Source organism: Pipra filicauda, unplaced genomic scaffold (assembly GCF_003945595.2).
Source record: "Pipra filicauda isolate LSUMZ 115617 unplaced genomic scaffold, ASM394559v2 scaffold4_size7858003_pilon, whole genome shotgun sequence".
NCBI classification, from domain to species: Eukaryota; Metazoa; Chordata; class Aves; order Passeriformes; family Pipridae; genus Pipra; species Pipra filicauda.
The window spans coordinates 362,375-386,294 of record NW_024104643.1 but is presented as its reverse complement, the minus strand read 5'-3'; the positions used below and the strand labels follow the sequence as shown (position 1 = coordinate 386,294).

The following is a 23,920-nucleotide window of genomic DNA, read 5'->3' as shown; positions in this document are numbered from 1 at the left end:
TTGTAGAATATGAGGTTTTTCCCACACAGCTCAAAACACACTGTGTACCAGAAAGAAACATTTTTGCTTGCATTCTGTTAACTCACTATTACTGGCATGTAACATTTAGTTGCTAAGAAATAAAAACCAGTAGGAATCAGTATCATGGTGATAGATATGTTTTATGTATAGAAATATTTCCCAGTTTCCCAATAACCCTGTTTCAAACCTTTGATCAGCAATGCACTTTTACAGTACTTCATAGTATATTTATAATTTCATGTCATATGAATATTTTAGGATTTCTCTGCAGGTTTTGTAAGAAAGTAATTTTATTTCTTCAGAGGCCTTCTGATCATTAGATAACTTTAAAAAATTACTTTAACCTTCTTGGGTTTCAGGAAAGACCAGCCCTTACTTCGCTATTTGTTATCAAAAAAAGGAGTACAGTCTAGTTGTCCTAAGAGTACATTTATAAACGACAAATCTCATCTGACTATAAAATGGGCTAGTAGTGCTCCCAAGCCTTTGAAAGTTTGTGTTTAACATTTATGGAAACTGTTACTACATACTGCTGATGCCAAAGATAAAGATTCAGCCAGATCCATGAGACCTTGTGTAGAGGCAATTCAAGCATGTTTTCCTCTCTCTACTGCACATGGCTGGCTCCTGTGTTCTACCTATTGGCAACTCCTTTTAGTCCTCATTTGGGTCTGTGCTTAGATCTGTGCTTTAGATATGTGCTTAGCTTAATAACTGAAAGTTATAAGAGCTAAAAATACTGTTCATAGAAGTATTTCAGGTTTTTTTCTTTTGCAAAGATGCTGAAAGAGAGGAAAAAAAGGCTTTTTCAGTTCAAATTCTGTTGAAATAAACATCATGTACAATGTGATGATATTTTGAATGTTCTTTTGCGCAAGTTAGTGTTCCCATGTATTACTATAGACAACCAATTTAAGAAAACAAGAAATATTTACTGGATATGATAAACACCAACACAAACCTAAGTTGCTTTTAAGTGACCATGGCGGCATTAGACAACTTTCAAAAACAAAATCCGAAATTTCAAAATTAAGTTCCTTTGTGCTATGCTGTCATTAAAAAGAGAACAACCCTCAAGGTCCCAATAAAAACAGCCCAAATAAAAATATTTTTCAGTGAATTAATATTTCTCATTTCATAACCAATGATCAAGTTAAAAATATCTCCTTTCTAATCCAACCTTTTCTACCTGTATCATTATTTTATGCACATAAACATACAGCTAAATAGATGACCCAGCGGAGAACAAAGAATGTTACTACTTGGATTTTGCTGTTTACAATGTTCATGAAAGGTACACGCTCACTGTGGGACTGCTGGTAAACCTCAAGTAGCTAAAATACTATATTTTTATCAATCTTGAATACAAAAATAAAGAAAATCACTGCTTTATGTTATATAGCTGCAGAAGTCTGCCAAGGTTGGCACGAGTGAATTGAGATGAAACAAGGAGATACTGAAACACAAAGCACTAAACTTTGGTATTGCCCTGCTTATTATAAAATTAAACCTTGTTCATTATAACTCCTTCCTTTCATACAATATATAACTTCTTTATATGAGCTCTTCTCATATAGTTTTCTATTTTAATAACTTTAATCAAGCATAGTGTAGGGGTCAAAGATTAAGTTTCTTTGAATTACAGCAGGTCATTCAGGAAACATACTGAACTAAATCATGCTTTTAACATTTGCAGAATTTCAGGACAAATTTCCTGAGCAGAACAAAGGTACTAGGAATATCATAGCTTCTGTATAGTTTCAGATATTGATTTAATTAGAGGCAGACATTGGAGCACCAAAAATCTTCAGAAGGTTAGTCTGTCAAACACTAACTATGATTATCCTCCACCCAAGCACTCTGATAGATGCACCCCTGTATGGTCAATCTGATTCCTTGGCCATTAGAGTCCAACTTGGTCTTATTTCCTGAGAACATCAGTGACATCCTGATAATAAAGTTACAACTTGCACACATGCCTTGTGTTTCTTTCAGTACTATTTCTGTTGTTGAAAGAACTAACGTGTTATTGGATCAATGTACAATTAATTCAACTGTTTAATCATTACATCAATGTACAGTTAATTCAGTAGCTTAATCACACATCACCCACCATCAGTCAGCGTTCAGGACCTCATCTCAGAAATTTTGTATTTCTTCAGTTTTGAACATGCTAAAAATTGTTTTTACTACAATTATTTTCACACATTTAGGTTAAATACTAGTGTACATATTTCAAATTAAGAACTATTATGCTGTTTCATAACTTTGCAAGCTATTTAAACAAAAGAGATTCTCCATCTCCAACAGATTCAACATAACATATAGAAACAATAATATGGGTAGGAAAGAAAAAAGGTGAAAATACTTTAAAACAGATCAAAATAATTAACAAGAGTTGTATGAAGTCCTTCTCAGCAATTATTAAATTTGCAAGCAAAAACTGAATTAACTCAAGAGGGAAAGAGAAACTACCACAAACATGGTGGTCAAAACCTAGGAAGCAAAGAATGACAAAGCCAAGGCAAGAACTGGAAAGTTGCTTCACATCTCTTTATATTGCACATATGTGAATAAATAAATAGAAAAAATAATTGAAAAAGGGCATCAGAGGACAATACAGGCTTTCTTTGGTTGATTTTTTTTTAAATTTTCAGAGATTTTTTTTAGCGCTGATAACACCAAGCTGTTCTAGAACACAAACTCAGACTGTCTGGAATTAGCAGATTTACATTCCAAGGTCATTTAAATCTACGTTGTTCATTAAAGTATCCAGAATGCAACTGGAAATTGAGTTCTGCTTTCCTTTTTATTTAGTGACCCCTCAGCTCAAAAATCAGCAGAAGAAATGATTTTTAAAAGAGAATTTTGTGTATGTAGGACAATGTCTACTGTAATCACAGAGATTGCCAGTAGCAATAATACATACTGTAAAAATACATATACTTTACTCTTAGTACTTATTTTCATAAGACACCACAGAATAAAATATTCAAACTGGTATCACAACCAAGCATCCTAATTTTTGTGACTTTTTCAACTGGATACACTCAGAAAAAATACCTGACATCAGGAACTGTGTTTAAGAGCATAGCTACAGGATGCTGTACAGAATATTTAGATTCAGTGTGTGAAAAAAGTAGTCATGCTGTAGAGGAACAGGCCTAGGGCAATCATGTCTCTGAATCACTGCCAGGATCAGCAGATCGTCACTGTTGGGAGGATGCTACTCTTTCTGTACAGCCCTCAACTGTCATTTGACATCACTGTGAGAAGGGCAAGACACTACAATTAAAAACAATGGATCTAAAAGAAGGCAGGAATGAAATTCAGTTATTGGACCTAAGGAATGGGGTACCTGGATTTTATGAAATAAGTTTGCCATGCATTTTATGATCAACTTTTAATTGCTCCAGATTCCTTGCTCTAGTAGTATACACAGGGTTTATTACATATTAAAGACATCACTCTAAAATAGCATAAAGTAATGAAAAAGACAAAACTGTAAAACAATCAGGAACAGGAAGGTTATTTAAATCCTAACTGTATCAGAGGCTGAGCTGAAAAGGCTGTTGCCACTTTAAGTAGTGGAGTGTTTGAATTGCCCTGCAGGGCCGAAGTGCTGTAAGGACCATCTGGGGCAGGGGGGTGTGTGAGGGTTTTTTTATTATTGTTAAATCTTAATGTAGGATTACACAGTTTTTCAGAGCCAAGGCACTGAAGACTGCTTATAATCAAGTGCTACTGAAAGATGTTTGTAATTAGACTGCTTTGCAATTTACAGAACATATAATACATTCTTACCTTTAGCTAAGCACACAAGCTTATTTCCCTGAATGAGGCAAAACTTGGCTTAAAACTGAGAACCTTAGTAATCCTAACAATAGACTGCTGTTCTATCAATTGCACGTGTATAATTAGTATTCACATGAGTCAAATTAAGCATCAGCCAGCATGAAACTACATTCAGGGTTAGTATTAAAAAATCCATACAGGTACAACATACAAAGTTTTTAAAATTGTATAATATGAGTTTGGAATTTCTGATAATGCTAACAGAATGCTTATCTGAACTAAACAGAAAGACGGTGTGGGTCCAGGTGAGGAACTATAAATCTAATGAATTATAAGATGGGAAAGACAATCAGTAGCAAAATCATTATGAATGTAATTTGGTGTTAGTGTAGGAGCACTTACATGCTGATTTGTTTTTAAAGCACCAAACTCACTGTGATGATATTGATTTCTTACATATTTTTTCCTACCTATACAAAATTAATGAACACATAAGCTTCTTAACATATTAGCTACTCTTACTCAAAGTTTACCTGTCATTTAAAATCCTTTCAGTTTTATTAAAGTTCACTTACCTGAAAAGTATAAAACCGAGTCCCATTAGGAGGATGCACTTTAGGAGAGGCAGAGACAGTGTTCATATCCGAGAATATCATTTCTGGTCACACACAGTACAATCCACAGAGAGCTACAGATGCAGAGTAGAGTGCTAAGCTCGGAGACAGATCCTTTTATACATTTAGGAAGGCAATTGGACAGAATTCAGTCTACCCCATCCATTCAGTTGTACAGTCACAGCGCTTTGAATTCCTCACTCCTACATCTGCGAGCTAAACTGTGAGGTCATTGCTCCCTGACCTCTAGCTCAGCTAGCCTGTTATAATATTCACAATGAATAAAAATTAGAAATACCAAAGAAAAGAGAGCTAGAACCTACAGTATATGGAGCTTGTGCAGAATCTGGCAATGCTTTGGACCTGCCCATCTGTTCTCAGTGATAATCACCTCCCTCCACCACAGCCTTGCAAAGTGATTATGCTAAGCATCCCAGTTAACCAATAACATACAGTTTCATTTTGAGCAAGCATGCACAGTGTAAAACAGAGGACCTCTTCTGACTAACCTGAAGCATGCCTTGTGTTCAGTTTATAGCTGCATTTGTTAACAATGATAATTTTATCATTTCAGTTTCTGACAGTTATGTTAACACATACAAACTTTCTTTAAATAACACAAAGGTGTCTTTTTTTTTTTGTTTTGACTGTCTTGTCTAGAAAAAAAAGGAACTGTGTATTACTCTCTAAATTAGCAATTTTTATATTTTTATTTTTTTGGTGCTACAACTGAATACAAATAGGGAGAAATAAATATTTGTGAGGCTGTTTACAGAGCTATACTCAGTTTAAATATTATACACATTATAAATTTCTCTTTTCTCATTATTTTTCGATTCTTTTTTTCTCATCTTCAGTCTGAATCCCCCTTTAGGAAAGGTTTACCTAACATTACTAAGTATAACGTTGGAATTTTATTCTGACACTTACTGCGCTTAACAAAGTTACAGACCTACACCTTAATTCATTAGTTACACATGTTTTTAAAGTTATTCTTTTAAGGCTGATAATATTTGTGAACACCTGCATTGAAAATCCAAAATGCATTCATTGCATCTTTTCTTCACACACAGATCATTTGAACTACACAAAGACACCAAGGAACATAATATTCCAAGAACTTGAACAAGTGTTCCATTTACAAAAATTGAAAACTAGGGTTTCAGTAAAGGGTAAAATTGTAAAGTGGTTGCAAAACTAACTCTACATGTTCTGTGAAGCACTTTGTATTTTGTTCATAATTTTTAAAAGAGAGACAGAGAAACTACTTAATAAATGGTACTTTCAAAAGGAAACTTGTCAAAATTCTAAAAGCCTGGTGAGTTTCCAGGCTGCCTCTGTTTTTCATTCTGTTTTATCTTAATGCTTTTAGCAACCGAAGATAATACAGCTTCTAAAGTAAAATTACTATGAAAGGAGTTGGGAAAGATGCAGAGATGTCTGTCTGTTTAAATGTGTATGTCAGAGTGGTGCATACTACAGTAATCATATTTTGTAAGCCAAAGAGAAAAAATCCTCTTAGGCCTAGTCATATCTAACAATTTCTTATAATTACCATGATATGACTTGTATAAAATTTACAGAATCAAAGCAAAACTTCCACCTGGAACATTTTCTTAAGACTAAGATTTCAGATTACAGTTTATTGTCCCCTTTTTTGAGTTCTTTTCCAGAAAACCTAGATGCTTGTATTCACAAAGAAGCCCCTCAACTGGTCAAATGAAAGGTACCAGTCTGTTGATAATCTGAGACTAGAACCTTTTACTACGAGCTGTTAATTTTTTCTTTACAGTGCCTACCAAACACATGCTATTTCTCCAAAGTGCAACAAATACAGTTTCTTTCATGGACAATTAAGATGGTTTGCCCTGAAAGATTACAGAAATTTACCTTGGAGTTTCCTCACCAAATGCATAATTTGAAGAATTCATGTGCAAAATCCCACATAAATTCCTTCAATAGACAAGCACTTTCACTGCTAAATAACTGTACCTGTACCTATTAGCTTGAACTTCTCTTACTTCAACTTTCATAACTTTTAATCCTTATTTCTACGGGGGATATAGGAACCTCAGTTCATCTTCCTATACTGCCACGTGCTAAGCCTTAAACTAGTTTGTTCATAGTTTAACCTAACTGCTCTAGTCACAGTCTCAATAATGCCTTTCACGATCACAACACTATTGCTGTATATAGACTTCTTAGTTCCTTACTTGTTCCTCTAGGATGGCACATTTTCTTTTAGCTGCAGCCTTCCACTGGGAACTCTTCTGGAATAACTGTTCTCCAAGACTTAGCTGCCCATTATTTGAAAAATGCTTTTTAAAATACTGCTCCTCATCTTTTATCTGTTTTGGCTTTCCTGCCTAGAGTAGAGGAATTTGCACTTAAAAAAATGACTGCCAAGCCACCACCAAAAAAACCAATCCCCCTCACCCCCAGCATTTAAGTTCCAATAAACACATCTCCCTGGCTATACAGTATAGATCTGCACAGAAGGCATGGCATTGTTTGTAACTGTTGTTCTATCTCTCCACTAGCTTTTACCTTATGAGGAAATGCTCCCAGTAATGACTATAAATTTTCTTTTACCTCACTGCAAAACAGACCACCACCATGTTCTTGCAGGATTCTCATGGAATCAGAATGTTGTTGTGATGTAACACTCAAAACAGATTGAAAATGTTTGTTTAGGAAGTGATTTTCTGAAAACTGTGAAACTAGCCTCCTGTCAGAAATCAGTTAGAGTACAGGTAAATTCAGTAAAGCATGAACTGATGCATGGCAGAATGCATGTTCACAGTTACAGAAAGAGTCACATTTCAGAAAATCCAGCAGCCCCAAAGCTAGAATTCAGCAATCTCCTCGGAACAAGGAGCTGAAAACAGGTCTCCCATGTTTAATTGAATGCAACAACCACTAAGCAGGGTATCAAACAACACAAACTGAAAGCAGACAGAAAATGGAACAAAATAAAGGTAACTGAACAGACCCAACAGGAAAAACAGAGCAACAGGCCTAAAGACCATGACTACAGCTCAGTGGTAGAAGTGCTCACAGAGATTGTGACCCCCATTCAAAGCTCCCATGAATCTTCCAACAAATGATTTAGTTATTCTATGAAGTAAAAGAGTTGCAGTGGAGCAAAAAAAAAAAAAAATCTCCTACATCAAAAGAAAAAATTCTACATGTTTAAAAGTGCAGGATATGGTAATGCTCCTGAGATGGTTTTTGTTTCTGTTGCTTTCGAAAATATGAGTTATCAGGCTCTGACTTGGTATCATACGCATTATGTTGACTTTACATTTTAATTAGACACCACTCTCCAAAATTTTCAGTGTGATAATTTATTTAATTTTTAAGTGGGTTTTCTTTATGTATAGCCTACAATTTTTTATAGTGGGCACAAAACCCATGATATATGTTGAGATATGTAGAGACATGTGTTTTAAAGAACTCAGTAAGTTACACATCAAAAAAGAAGGCATATGAAGTGTATATTTCAGGCCATTATGCGAAGCATTTTGAAAGTTCAGGGACACTAATGCAAAAACTTGTATCTCTGACTGCAGAGACAGGATGCACTTTTTTAAAATGACCAACACGCTTAGCTTTCTAATATGTTAGTGCTTGTGAGATATAGTTTCTCTTCAGAGTATGAAGTACCATAGAAAGCAGATGTTTTGAGTTAAGATTTAAATCACTAGCTCTTATTGAATTAGGTGAGTAATTATCCAGAAACATGGATTTATATCACATATTGTTCTCATTTCTGTCTCTATCAGGAAAAGCCATGTTAAAGAAACATGCCTTCCTCCAGGAGCAATGTGAGTGTGTGATTTTCAGAACATTAGAGAGCTTTCACATTAAACCTCTAGACCCTACCACTTCTACTTCTCAGACTCACAGAAATCCTACTAAGCTTCCAAAATTGACAGCACTGTACTGGAATTGATGTTTCTTTATTATCTGCTGTTGTAGACATCAATATAGAGGGAGTATCATATGATACATTACTCATCTGGCTTGAAATATCCCAAATTTGCTTTAAACTGAAAACTGTTAATGTTTAAAGAGTTCTGGTCTCCAACTACTAATGGCTGAAAAAGATGATAAACCTTTACCACAGTTCAGACAAAAAATATTCAAATTGCGTAGAATGTCTTCATAAAGTCACATATAAAATCTAATTGTTCTTCATACCCAAATTAATTTACAATTCCTTTTAGCTTATTTAATGAAGTTCTACACCAGAAGTATTTCATTTTCCATCAACAAAGCAACACAAAACCAAAATCTGACAAATTAATATACTTTAAAAAGTGTATAAAATTCATATATACCAAATTCCAGAAACTAACCATTCCCAGGTGGTATAGTTCCCAGAAAGCAAAGTGGGAGAATTAAGGAAAATTAATCATAGTACAAGGCAGTTTTTGCTCCCTTTCAGGCTTCCAGTACAAACAGAAAATCCTTTTAGAATTGAAAACTCGTAAAACTAGACAAACTTATCTTATTGATTAGTAAAGCCTGTTTTTCATTCTGTCTCTGTAATTAGGACTCAATTATCAACATTTCCATCATTGTTCTTTGTTGCTTCTTATCTTGAATATGCAAATATCAACACTTGTAGAGGGAAGCGTGTCTTAAAAGAACAAGTGCTGGTACCAAGGCATTATGCGCTTATGAGCCCTATTCTAACCTTGAACATAAGGATTTGTGTAACCGTTGATGACAAGTAGACTGCAGAACAAAATATCTTCTGTCAGAAGTAAAAACTATATGTCAACAATACTAAAGGATAAAACATGTCCAAACAGGTTTACTCTGAATGATGGCTTCCCTTTCAAGCATGAGAATTTTTAAAATGCCCTTACTTTGTTGTATATACTGAGACATTTTACCAGGTATTGCAATACTTTGAAAAAAGACAGTCAACATCGACTAATCAACTTCAAACTTTTGCAACTGCTTTTCTTTTAAATGGCAAATTTCAGAATTCATTTATCTAACACTAACTCTCTCTATGCTATAAAAGGTCAATAAAATCAAAATCAAAATCTCTGATTCAATATTTGAGTTTATGAATATAGTTGCTAATTTAGAATATATTTTATACAACTTATCAAGTATGCAGTCCGTAATCAACAATTATCCATTACAACCACAATGATACTAAGTCCAAAAGATACCATTTGTTTGCTTGTGCAGGAGCAAAATTTCCCTTTCATTTGTACATTTGGACAAGCAATGGTTCACCATGGCTAGGAGTCCTGTGCAGCAGTGCTCTACAATATTCTGATCACCACAGGTGTGAGAAATTGATTCTCACACTCTCAAGACTGAATGATTAAATAGTTCTATACCTGACTCTTGGTTCAACAAAGCTAGAATGGAATATCCACAGTACCATTCTTGAAAAAATTCAGCTCCTCAGCACTGGATCTGTGTTTCTTCTGTATAACTAGACCATTAGTAAATCAAGACTGTACACAGAAGATTGTTAGGTGACTCAAATGAACCTGATATAAGTACTGGTTTTATCTATTTTTAAGTTATGTGTTGATGACAGTTACTGACTGAGTGAACTGAAAAAGGAAACTGTATGAAAACGCAATGCTTGTATATAGAGAAGTCTTCTGGACATTAGGCATAATGTGAGAATTGAAGGAGGAGAGAATGGCGAAGTTGAGAGAATATGTAATGAAACAAAACAACAAAAATTTGAGGGAAGATCAATTTCTGAAAGTTATATCTTAACTGATTTAAAAAGATACATACTTTTCTTTTTTCCATGATTCTTGTGTTTCAACTTCCAAAAGCACAGGTACTAAGTTATATTTAAAACACAACCTGCGTCCTCTGTCATTCACTTTTGATGCCAGGAAGGACTAAATTTCAGTTTTCTGACATAACTACGTATTTAATGAAAAAGTCTAGAGGGTCCTTGGATATTAAGACAATTTTTTATGTAGAATTGTAGCAGTGACTGTCTTTGTGGACATTTTTAATAAAATTCCAGTCAAATCTTACATTAACTCTTCATGAATCAAGACCAAAACCTCCAAAATAATGTAATCACAAATGGTAGTAAAGAAATCATGAAATCAGCTTGGTTTTTTATATGTGTCATATCACTTAGGTATCACTTTTGTTATTTACGTCCTTTAAGTTGATTATATTGCAATGTTATACACAGTATAACATTAAGTATAAGTATATAAGTTATATATATGTATATAACATTAAGTGTAAGTATCACTGCACTTGGCAAAATACAAGATGTTTCATACCAGCAAATGTAAAATCCAAATCATGTACATTACTGCAAAGGATCACGGTACATTAAGGATGAGAGAAATTATGAAAGAACATAAGAGATGATAATCATTGCCTATGTATCATCCTCAGCAGAGCAGCTTTTTCTTTTTAAGTGAACATCTTACATTATGTGCCTCATCACAAGGATAAAAATAGGATGAGAGTCTATGATGGAAAAACAAAAGAAGATACAGATTTGAGATAACGTGTTCAAAGACTACAACTTAGCACAGCTCACTATGAATAGATATCTTCCCTAACCTGCCTATTCTCCCTTCAAAAAATTTTTTTCTGCCTAATGATATTGTTTTATTAATTTCCATTCCACTCATTTATTTTATACTGCAATTGATCTGCAATTTTTATATACACTGAGATGTTTCCTGTTCCACAAGTATAAAAAGTATTCAAAGGGTAAATTACTAATGAAAATGAGTAACAGCATTTTGTCTAGAAAGAAAGCTAGTGCCAAAGTAATTGTCTTTGTCATTTATTTCTATTTCTGCTCCATCTGGAAAGTATTTTTTGTCTTAACGAGTGATACAAGTTGCTAAACTGATCCTTTGAGTACGAACTTAGAGAACTGAATTAAAAGCTAAAATTTATGACTGATTAGTTCCATACTTTACATGGGAACTGGAAATACTCACTTGAATAAGGATTGTAGAGAGAAGTAGGCCTTCACAAAAGGAGGTCTGTTTTTTTTCTTTCTCAATTAAATTTTCACAATTTTTCCATAGTGTCAATGAATATCTTTCTGAATGACCACTAACTGAAAAATTATGAATAATCAGAATAAACCCATTAAATTGCATAATCATGCCTTCTTTCACATTGTGCAAAATTTGAAATGTTACTGATGTTCTAATGCAATTCCCAAAAGTAGTTTTACCCTAGTATCTTTTCTGACCTGAGGTTAACTAGAGCAACAATTGGAATGTGATCACAACCATTGGAATTGGAACCTGATAAAGGACTGTTGAAGAGAACAATATTTACAATCATACTTCCAAAACCAGTAATTAATTTAGTTGTTTAAATAAAGATACCTTTCATTTAATTTTCAGGGATGCTCAGTCTTTGAATAGCTTCTCTTAAGTCACATCAATGGTGCTGATACCATTTGAGCCTCACTGTTGTACACACAAGAGGCCAAGCACTTGGAGTGACTGAGCAAGTTTGAAAATGTCATTCCTTTTGCTCCAACCCTATTCACAAAATGCAAAATTCCCATTTATAGCTAGAAACAAGCAATCAGGCCTTCTAATGCTTTTTTTTTGAAGTACACATCAGAAGTTAGTAATAACATACTAGCTTGAAAAGACTTCAAGACTTTGCTACAGTGCACATCTTCACTGTCATGCATACAGCCTTGTAAGTTGTCATGGTAGAAAGCAGGAACGGTCTCTTCTAAAAATGTATCCTATTTTTATGCGCTTGTCCTTAACCTCTTGATAACATTTTCCCTTTTTAAAGTGCAGTGGCATTGTTTGTGTACTAATACTGTCTAAAATCATCTTTCCAACGGAGAAAAGATATGGGATTATAGAACAAAACAGTCAATACCATCCTGAGGGCAAGTGGCTGTTCCAGCTCTCAACTCAGCAGACTTTCATTTCCCCTTACAATCTATTATAAAAATATAGAATGATCCAGCAGCTGCATACCTTACCAATATATTCAGTAGAAGCAAACATTGCTTTTTTTCCTGGGAAGAAAATCATGATATACAAATACTCTTGAAATATAATTTTTCAGTACTAGACAATGTGAATTCCAATAAAACTAAATATTTTTTATTTTCTATTTAATTCATAATTCAGACTTGAGTAATCATAGAACATGCTGTGATGATTAATGCTAATTTAATGTTGATTTTCAATCACCCTATTTATCTTTCTGAAAGTTCTGAAAGAAAAGTTAAAGGGCAACAATATAAATTCACCATTTTTTCAATCTTTGGGCTGAATGGCTTCTAAACTTGCCAAATCCCAAAAGAGGACTTTCTAAGACTTAATCTTCGCAATAGCCACCTTTATTCTTAATAAAACATGTTTTGGAAAAAAAAAAAGAAAAGTGGGACAGGATATTAAGTAAGTAAGGTTATATTTCCAGGACATAGGAAAAATAAAAGTATTTTTTATTCCCTTTCTCCCTTCAGTCAGGATGACTTCAATATTCATCGTGCAAATGACTAAGCAGCATTATTTATGATTTATCTTGCCATGCATCCAAAAAATGCCATAAACTTATAAGTAGTGTAATAAATATTTTGTTCTTAACATTCTTACAGTTTAATCTATATCTGTATCTAAAAAACTGAGATGAAGATGGATCAATAATTAACAAATGTGTGTGCCTATATTAAATGAAGAAAGAACTGCTATTAAAGATCACAGTCTAAAAACCTACAGTTGATCAGGAAAAATAGCTACTTGACGAAAGCATCAAAATGTAGTGAAACCTAAATTAAACACTGTGATACTGACAGAGTACTGCTCTCATCTTTAAACAAAACCCTGCCCCTTCAACATGGTAGCAGATGACTACTGCCTGGTTCTGCACTCACAGCTCATTTTGAATAAGGCTGAAAGCTTAGTGGTAAGACTATAAAGATGCTAGATCAAAAGAATAACATCTCTCATGGACAGGGAGTCTCAGGTGGAATAATGGCAGATGGAAAGCTGAGAATTATTTGTCTGCTATTGAGCGAGGACACATTGAAAGCTCCTTGCCAAGGAAAGGCAGCTTTTCCATTTCTTTCTTTCATGAAGGTAAGAGCACAAATGAACACTGGCCTCTTCTGGTGGGCTTTATTTGCAGTGTGAGTGTCAGTGTCTCTTGTGTGCTACCACAGGTTCCCTTGACAGTCAGTAAAGACAGGCACTTTCAAGGGGCACTGCTTCTGACCTATTTTGGATGTCTATTTTAGCTTGAGATGAATCACACCACAGAGGTGGGAGGCAGAAAAGACAGAAATGCCTACGCTGTAGATATCTGGAGTTGGGTGCAGTGAATTCTACTCTGGGAGCCTGAACTGAATGTTAAACAACTTATCAAAATATGACAAGAAGATATTATAATCAAAACTAAAAAACCCACCACTGATTAAATACATCTGAAGGAAAATTACTATAAGAAATAATTATTTCTATAACTACGTGAAACAAAACCAAATCCACACAAACCTGAAACCTGCTTTTCCTACTTTCATAAAAAATTATGTGAAAAGCAACATCCACAGTAACAAATTCACAGTCACATCCAGATTAAATCTGCTATTATAATAACATGCAATATTAACATCCCAGACTGAGATGCAGAACATTATGGAGTGTGGGAAAATTAACTGCAAAATTATTCATTTTTTATGAAAGTACGTTGTTGACACAAACAAATCACATCTACAAGGTTAAATAACATAGCAACCTCAGGCCAGGCAGTTCCTAATTCATAGTACTACATCTGTGCTTATTTCATGTTCACTGCAGCATGAACACTTCTCTTATGTACATTAAATAAATATGATAGACATTTATTGCAATTCAAAGCTCATAATTTCCCTTAGAGTTTCATATAATTTCACATATTATATTTCAAATAATTTCATATAACAGCTTTAAATTTTGATCAGCATGAAGAAGTGGCAATGTTAATCAGTATGTTCTTAAAGTGGCACAGAAAATCCTTAAAAACAGCAGATCACCGAACTTAAAATATATATAAAATATATGCACCTGTGGAAAATGGAATAGTAAAATCACAGTATCTGTCCTGCAGAAAATTTTCCTAACTGCAGTGTATTAAGGTTTTTTTTTAATGGCACAAGCCAACTACAGATTTAACCTGCATTATCCATAGACAAGTTTAGTCCTCCCCTGAGTCTGATGTAATATGTATTCTCAGCAATACCTTATGGGAAAGATACCTACAGAAAATTATACACAGAATATAATATGTTTGACTTCATCAACTTTTTTTTTTCTTCACCCACTGGCCTCACTTGTGTTAAGAAAATATACAGATACATTTAGTGTAACTCCTCTATAGAAGTGACATTTTACATAAATACATTGTGGTTTATTTCATCTTTAGCCAAACTATGCTAATCCTGACAGCCTCTCTTCACTTAAAAATTCCTTCTTACCCCTAATCATTTTCACTATCTGTCTCTACATCTCCAGATAGTAGCTTACCATGACAGTATATATCTTGCTCCTTCTCTGCACAACCAGATGGAAATCAAAAGGAAACATTTAATCTTACTCCTACTCCTGTCCATTTACCAAGACTCCAAACCTTCTAGATGGTGCATGGAAAATAGCACTGAAATTGCAGTTAACTGTGGATTGCTAAGATTGAACAACAGTACACCTTAGAATAAACAGGTGATGTATGAAGCAATTTAGACCAGCACAATAAAATTCTAACCCAAAGTTTTCAGACACTGTCCAAGAAAGGTATTTCATTAAATGGCAGAACAGTTTTCTATACTTACAGTCTGTTTAACTGAAAATATTAAAATGACCACGGACGTGGTTTGACAGACAAGCAAGATATAACAGTTGGGAAAATAAATCACAGATGAGTCAACAATTTAAATAAAACTTGTGATTTTATTTTTAAAAAATTGCTAATGACTCATTCACGATTATCTCTCCATAATTTTCCATTACATACACTTTGCTACATAATATCTGAACAGATGAACTTGGCTTATTTGCAAGGTACCCAAGATATTTTATTGCTTCATATGTCTTTGAATCGTTCACATATTAAATTAACCAGTGAATTCTTACTTTACTTTACAAGAATCTTCAAAAATTCTTCCTACAATTTTATTTTTGCAATTAATGTATCTAGATGTTATAATATTAAAAAGTTATTAGTGAACAAAATGTTCATTCTGGAACACTGAATGCTATAACTAAATTAAAAATGACATATTTGATCAAGTTCCATGGTTAAAAACCATCCTTTCTCACGAGGGTTAAAAATAAGCTTTTACTATTGTCTACAACTTAAACCACAGATAAATCACTCGTCTGGATACCCTTTCAAAGACTCTTTTTCAGTTCAGTTGTGTCTTGTTTCAGTTTTTTTTAAACAAAGATCATCTTCCCAAGCAATCCCATCCCAAACATTACTGTGTTTCACTGTTACTGCCCATTTCCAGAGCTGCTATTAACAGAGCAAGAAAGAGGTAGGCATAACATGTCAAAGCTAAAACAGAAGAGGTAGCAGAGTTGGCATGGAGGCTGTGACATCATTAGAGGGAAATGGAAAGCTATATTTATAGGAGTAAACTAAACATGCTTGGCCAACTGGCACAGAAGAGTACACAAATATGCTAGTCAACACTGAAGTGTCCAAAGAGCCTGCAATAGTCCTATTCCCACACCATAATTAGTAATTGCCTGGAAAAAGTATAAATTAGTGTGAATGAAAAGTTTGCCAGGATCTGGGCCAACAGATTACTACTACAGATGATTGTGTTTGACCATCCCGGAATATTTCCCAGCACTGTTTGATTTACTTGCATATAAACATGCTAAGCCTTTCCAGAAGGTTTGAAGTTATGGCACATAGTAAAAGATTATGGGCATTTCCAGTCTTGCTGTTTGAAATCGTTTGGTGTTTAGGGTAATTAAAGATAGGATATGAATGATCAATATTAACCAATTATTTCTAAAACTTCAATCAAATAAACCATACTGGATGCAGTGTAGTAGTTAAATTTTTGCCTAAAGAGTGCAACATTGGAACTGAGGAGAAATTCAGACCGGTACCATATAGATAATGGATACTTTTCATTAATTTCACTTAGTTATCCCTAGCTCTTGATGTGCTCTGCCTGTATTTTCTACAGAAGATTGCTGATTCCTGGCAGGTGTGCTTCAGGGCTCTTTAACATAAAAGTCATCTAGAACAAGCTTGGAACAAATTATATTATCTAGATCTATTGCAATAGTACCTCCTGAACATAGAGTGCACTCAGTCTGAAATAAGGCCTGAGAGAATTGGGAGATGTCAGTTTTGAAAACATTACCATTTTTATATGCTTATCCATGTAGAATATTTGGAAGACTCTTCACAGTTAATAATGAAACAGAATGTGAAAGGTGACTCAAGATTCAGGCTTGGGTTTACCACAAGCAACAAACAAGGAGAAACACACACAGAGTTGTCAAATAAAGGACAAAGCACATAATGTTTATAGTATAAATATAACAGAAATATGAAAGAACTCAAAGAGACAAAACTCATCAGACAGGCAGAACAAAAAACCAAACCAAATCAATATAATGCAAGTTATATGGGAGCCGTCAAGAGCATAGAAAATATCTTGTATTTCAAGCAAATACTTAGAAACTAATATATCCTGCTAATCTTCAAAACCAAGAATATAAAGCAGAAAAAGAGCAAAAATTAAAAAGATAGCAGAAGATTTTTTCCGATTACAGGGAAAACCTTTTTGTAAAGAACGCACAAGAAAAGCCTAACGTAAAAAAAATACCTGCAAAATATTGAATAAGGTTTGCATGTGTCTTGTAATCAGATGTAAGAACTCAGGTAAATACAGATAATATACAGAAGTAGAATTCATAGAATCACAGAAACCCATTATAAAATGGGTTGGATTGGAAGAGAATTTAAAAGTCACCTAGTTGTAACCCCTCTGTCATGGGCAGAGATGACATCCACTCTACCAGGTTGCTCAGGGCCCCATCCAGCCTAACTTTGAATACCTCCAAGGGCTGGGGCATCCACAACTTCTCTGGGCAACCTGTTCCAGTGTCTTAGTATCCGCTGAGTAAAGGATTTCTTCTTAACATCTAATCTAAATCTCTCCTCTTGTAGTTTAAAAACATCCCTCCTTGACCTATCACTCTCTGCCCATGTAAAAAGTCTCTCTCTCTCTCTCTCTCTTTTTATAAGCCCTTTTTATGTACTGGAAGGTGCTATAAGGTCTCCCCAGAGCCTTCTCTTCTCCAGGATGAACAGCCCCCTCTCTAAGCCTGTCTTCATAGAAGAGGTGCTCCATTCCTTTGATCATCTTTGTGGCCCTCCTCTGGACTTGTTCCAGCAAGTCTTGTCCTGAGAACCCCAGAGCTGGATGCAGTATTCCAAGTGGGCAGAGCAGGGGGCAGAATCACCTCCCTCTATGCAGACCAGGATACAGATGGCTTTCTGGGATGCAAGCACACACTGTTGGCCAAAGGAAGTTTATATCTTAAAAGTATCTTGAAAGTTTCAGGCCTCAAATAGGAGAACAGCAGTTCAGTTTTCAGTTCATCTTGGAGAATGTTAAAATTTTGTAATGAAAATTACATGCAATTTATACAACAATGGGTGTAGTCCAGCCAAGAGGGATCACATCATAAGCAGATATTCCTAGAGAAGTGTAACTCTTAGCAATATTAAAAGAGGAGGACATAAAGCTGTTGAAACATGAGGAGAATATGCTAAAAATGAAAAAGGGGGAAGAAAAACTTGAAAACTATTCCATGACGGTGGCATAAGGTACTAAAGAAATGCCTGAAAAATTTGTCAGTGAAAGACAACATTTGGATCGTATAATAGCCAAACCAAAGACCAACGTAGCAGATTTGCTGGGCTGCTGCTGGTGGTGTTTTGTTGTTTCTTTAAGGTATTGGGCTCAGTTTTAAAACACTTTACACTTGACTCTTAAGGAATGAGTTTTCTTGGAATAGAGGAGACAAATTACTAGATGTGAACAAACCATTTCACATAGTTTCTCAAGATTAAGAAGGTAAAATATGTTCTTATTAAAGGCTTCCTTTGACAACTAGTAATTCCTTCTGAATATGTTTGGATCAAGAAATACCACTTTTTACAGCCTCCCAGACAGTATAAAAAGCCCTACAGAAGCAAAATTCTACCTCAATCCTTGGGAGAAGCTTGCAGAAGGAAACAAACATACACGTGAACCACAATGTAACATTTGAATTTAAGTTTTGCTACCCTCTTCCATAATAGATTCTATATAGAACCATTTAGATTGGAAAAGACCCCTAAGATCTATTCGAACTGTAAACCTAAAACTTCCAAGTCCACCACTGAACCATGTCTAAACTAATCGCCATGTCTATGCAACTTTTAAATACCTTCGGGGATGGTCAATCAACCACTTCCCTCAGCAGCCTGTTCCAGTGCTTGACCAACCTTTCGGTAGAGAAATTTTTCCTAATATTCAACTGAAACTCCCCCTTGAGGCCATTTCCTCTGTTCCTATCCCTTGTTACCTGTGAGATGAGCGTGATCCCCATCTGGCTACAACCTCCTCTCAGGTAGTTGTAGAGAGCAATAAGGTCTTCCCTGAGCCTCCTCTTCTCCAGGCTGAACAACCCCAGCTCCCTCAGCCTCTCCTCATCAGACTTGTGCTCCAGACCCTTCAACAGCTTTGTTGCCCTCCTCTGGACATGTTCCAGTACCTCAATGTCTATTTTTAGTGAGGGGCCCAGAACTGGACACAGGATTTGAGGTGCAGCCTCACCAGTGCCTAGTACAGAGGGACAATCACTTCCCTGGTCCTTCTGGCCACACTGTTTCTGATACTGGCCAGGATGCCATTGGCCGCCTTAGCCTGGGCACACTGCTGGCTCATGTTCAGTCAGCTGACAGCCAACACCCACAGGTTCTTTTCCACCAAGCAGCTTTCCAGACACTCTTCCCCAAGCCCATAGAGCTGCAGGGGGTAGTTGTGACCCAACTGCAGGACCTGGCACTTCGCCTTATTGAACCTCATACAACTGGGCTTGACCCGCTGATCCAGCCTGTCCATATTTTCCTGTTGATAATTTTTATCCATTTATGTATGCTATTCTAAGCATTAAATGTGTGGTATGGTGGTGCTTCTTATTTTATTGAAACAGAAAGTAGTAGTTGCATAGCAACTTTAGGTTGGCTTGTTTTCTTGATTTGTCAGAACAGTTGAAAAGTTTCTAAATTTAATATATTTCTAGACTTATTTTACATCTCTTGAATGTAAATTAATTACTCTCAATGATGACTCTCTTTGTATCCTGGTATCTTTCATTCTCTCCTGACAGTGTTTTAAAAATATTTTTGACATTCTGATGTTGCTCTCTGAATAAGAAGGTACTGAATTGTGTACGACCTGGCCTTATAGTTAATTTAATCTTACTAACACTCACCCAGAAAAATCTGTATTTCTCTATATTGTCATTGCATTATAGTGATTCAAAGTCTCTTTTCTTCTGTGCAGCTTGAGCTGAGGTTGTTTTTTACTTTTCAGTATACATCAGTAATTCAGAATGACATTGGCAAACTGCAGTTAAAACCATTAATTTTGCATCCAGCATGAAGTATGAAATACCTTACACAACTTTTTTCAGCTAACTTCATATTACATGACCAAAGAAATTTTGTCATTCTCACTGGGATTTCTTGAAAACGGCAAACCTTAGATGGTCTCAAGTATCAAGAATTGAGACCATATGCCAAGACCAGCTCTTGAGTGTCTGTTAGTATTTACAATTATGTGACTTGATGAAGGCCCCACAAATAGTCTACAGCAGAGGCAGCACAGCATGCTTCAAATAAGCATTCAATTGCTATAGCCAGAATGCAGGATTTTTTTCATTCTGTTCTCTTGCCACGCTCCAGCATGTTAATAGCTGTAATCAGTGGCACAGCACAGTTCAAAAGACAACATCTTCCTCTAGGAATTGTTCCTGATGTAATCGCCAAAGTACAGATCATACTGAATCTTGCAGACAGAAGTACTGCATAAAACTGTAGGCACCTCTGCTTGTAAAAATTGAGGTTTTAGAAACTTAATTTCTTTTTTCAGTCTGCTGTTTCACAAATGATTTCACCTTTCAGCAATATGCAGCGACAAGCAGCTGATTTTGGAGAAGCAATTTTTAATTAAAACCTGTTTCTCATCCTTTTTGTTTCAGTTAATGATTGCCAGGAGGTGTTGCTAACCCTAGGCCCTTTTCAATACATTCTGAGCATCCTTATATCCTATCACCTTCCGCAGAAATGATGGGTACTCAGCATCTGTGGTAAGTGGGACGACATAGATATTTCTCTGGCAGCTGAGCTATGCTAAATGAAAGGTCTCTACTGATAGGTTCTTATTTTTTTAATTAGTTCTTCATGAAAATTACTTCCAGTCAATAACATTTCCCTAAAAATCTAGAAGTACAGAATAAAAAGTTGTGGCAGTTTTAAGAGTAAATAACTTTTGATAGGATGTTCATGATTTAACAGTTTTCAGTGCTTCCTAAATCAAGTCTTAAAGTCGTAATATATATGCATTCATGATAATTTATTTCATGATTGATTGGGGATTTATTACCTAAGTTTGAGATAGGATCATGTGGCTAAATTTAGAGCACTGAGTGTTTTTGCTCATTCATTCCTTCAAGAAAAGAGTCATTGACTATAACATCTATAAAATGCTGCTTTCAAAACTACACCAGACCTTTTCCATCAGAACAGTTACTTTCAACATTATTATTTTTGTTCCATGTATTTGGTAGGTTATACAATGAAAGTGTTCTGATTCAGGCATTGAAACACAGAGTTTGTCTGGCTTACTGGCTCGTTTCTCTTGTTTACTGGCTTCTTCAGGAATTTGGTGAGCTAGTTTTATAGAAACTATTAATAAAATTTACTTTCATTAAAATCTAATTGGCTCAGACCTTTTGATGTTTTGTTGTGAAGATGGCAAAACACAGGAGTTTTATCTATGGCTATACACAGAGAAGTCCAAAATGGTACAGCTCCATACAGCCCTTTTTGCTCTACTGACTGTGATGCATCAGCCTTGGAAACATACACAGAAAAAAAGAAAATACTTTTGCTCCTTTCCTCCAGCTGAAACACAAAATACCACCAACCTAAACCCTGAAACAGACACACAGTGAACACTGCAGCTTCCAAATGTGCCCCCTAATAACTTATAATAAACTACCATGCTACTTAAAACAAATGTTATACTATATGAGTAGGGTTCAGAACTGTTAGAAAGGAAAGGTTGTCTGACAGAACAGTGTTTCTGCTGACACAGAATATTGCTGCATAGATATTGGAAAGATGACATAAGGGAAAAAGTTTAGATTGGAAGATAAGGAACTTTGCTCATGAAACTAGGTTACATAAATAAAAGGATGAGGGAATAACAGTGGACTGGTTACACAATTACCACCAAAAAAATACTTCATCTACCATCCAAGTGAGGACTTAGCCTTCTTGCATTGTGTTTTCGCTGCAATTCAGCATACAAGTATCTTGATGTACAGCTAGGTGCTCAAAGAAATTGTCTAGCACAAGAAGCTTTATATTTTTCTACTTCAGCTAATAAAAAAACAGAGCTAGTCTTTTTCTATACAATCCAGTCAGTAGAGGGATGGTTCTGTGAGCTACACATGAATACAACAGCACTGTGCAAGGTGAACAGCAGGAAATAGAATAATTATTGCTGAAAGATTACATGACTGGAAGAGACTTACAAATACTTAAATAATACTCTGTCCAATGTGTCTTGTATTGGGTTTTTTCAATTGAGGCATTTTATGCCTGATGATTATAAGCATTAAGAAAACAAAGCTTCATCTTCAGAAAGATGAGGACATTTCTTCAGGAAGAAAAAAGGAAAACAAAGCCAAACCCAAGTAAATAAGAAGATACTTCAAAGGAATTCACCTTATGTAAAAGATGTAGCATTCCCACCAAGTTGTGGTTGCTTCTAACACAGAACTAATTATCCCCATACGACTTGTAATTGCAAATACAAAGAGAACAAATGTGGGTATCAAACTCTTAATGCCAAAATAATTTGTGAATCATCCTACCAAAGGTCACATCAAAGTTGCATACTGGCTTTTGAATAGAGCCTTTAGGAAAATACTTAGGAAATCTACTGATATGCTTAAAAAGAAGAAAAAAAATCCACCCCGATGGTTCAAGAAATTATTTTAGAACATTTAACAACTTATGGGCAACTTATTTCAGCATGCACAGGTTCAATTCCACACTAATCTCTGCTTAGTAGCATGGTTCTCCACATACAGTAAACACTCAGAGCATGCTATGTATCTGAGATTAGAAACTGGCCTCTCAGTCACTAAGTAGGCTTTTCTTTAAGTACATACATATCCTATTTAAAATGTGAGGGCCCACTTTCTAATCTCCATCAAGCAGGATGCAGTTAGCAGACACCTACAAACGTTCAACAGTGCATGTCAATCTGATGATTTCTCAGATGTACAGTGATATATGTCACAAATGTAGCATGGACTCAGGCGCTAAATCTCTAGAGAATAGTCAAGCTGACACAGGTGCTTTAGAGGCCTATTTGCGTTTTAATGGATGTGGAAGGGAAGATTTATATGCACAATTCATTTTATTACTAGGAAGAGTTATTTGTTACATGACATGAGAAAAACCAACATCTTCCAAGCAAAATACAACATCTCACACAGGACACGCACCTGAAGCAGCCATCGATATGATATCAAGGCATTATAAGACATTATAAGGCATTGTTTCTAGTTATAGATACGACGTTGAAGCAAGAAAGCAGCCGATTCATTTTCAGGTCTGAGAAGCCTAAAAGCTGATTTTCCACAACCAGCCGAGACCCTCTCCCGTGCGTTCCCGGCGTGTGTTACATCCCCAAGCCCCCGCAGCGCAGGGAGCTGGTGCCGGGAGCCAAACGCTCCCTATCCCCTTCCGCCGACCGCCACCTGCCGTCGGGCCGGGCGGTCCTGTCTGCGGGGCGAGGGGCAACTGCCCCGAAAGGCTCTTCCACAGAAGGGGGGGGAGCCTTTAAGGATGTTCTTCCAGGTCACCTGTAGGTGAAAAGGGTTAATAATTCTAGGGAGATGCAATATCTTTCGCTGGAACGAGGATAATGCTGGAAAAAAATATGTCCGTTGGGGCTTCATTCCCCTGCATAGGGGCTTCTGGGAAAAGAAATCCATGAACAGCTGAGAGATGGGTGCTTACTATACAGCATAGATTGCTCAATCCATAACTGTTGGTGCAGATCAAAGAACAGGAGAGTGTTTGGAATACGTTGCCCAGAAACTGGTATCAGCATGCCAGCTTTATATTAAAAAACTATTAAAACTATTAAATATTAAATTTTAAATTCAAACTATTGCATTATT

At 35.6% G+C, this 23,920-nt stretch overlaps 1 protein-coding gene across 12 annotated transcripts in view; it reads right to left on the bottom strand.

The window, feature by feature from the left end:
* The window catches only part of PPFIA2 (PTPRF interacting protein alpha 2), a 324,459-nt gene that overhangs the window by 207,157 nt on the left and 93,382 nt on the right, over positions 1 to 23,920 (bottom strand). For 3 of the 12 annotated variants that reach the window (XM_039386748.1, XM_039386749.1, XM_027747826.2), the window contains exon 1: positions 4,392 to 4,745. The exons of 8 other annotated variants lie outside the window; for them this stretch is intronic. In XM_039386748.1, coding sequence (XP_039242682.1) covers positions 4,392 to 4,472 — 81 coding nt within the window. In that variant the 5' untranslated portion in view covers positions 4,473 to 4,745. Of the gene's footprint in view, positions 1 to 4,391; positions 4,746 to 23,920 lie in introns of those variants that run through there. One more of the 12 variants, XM_027747827.2, reaches the window with a different exon arrangement.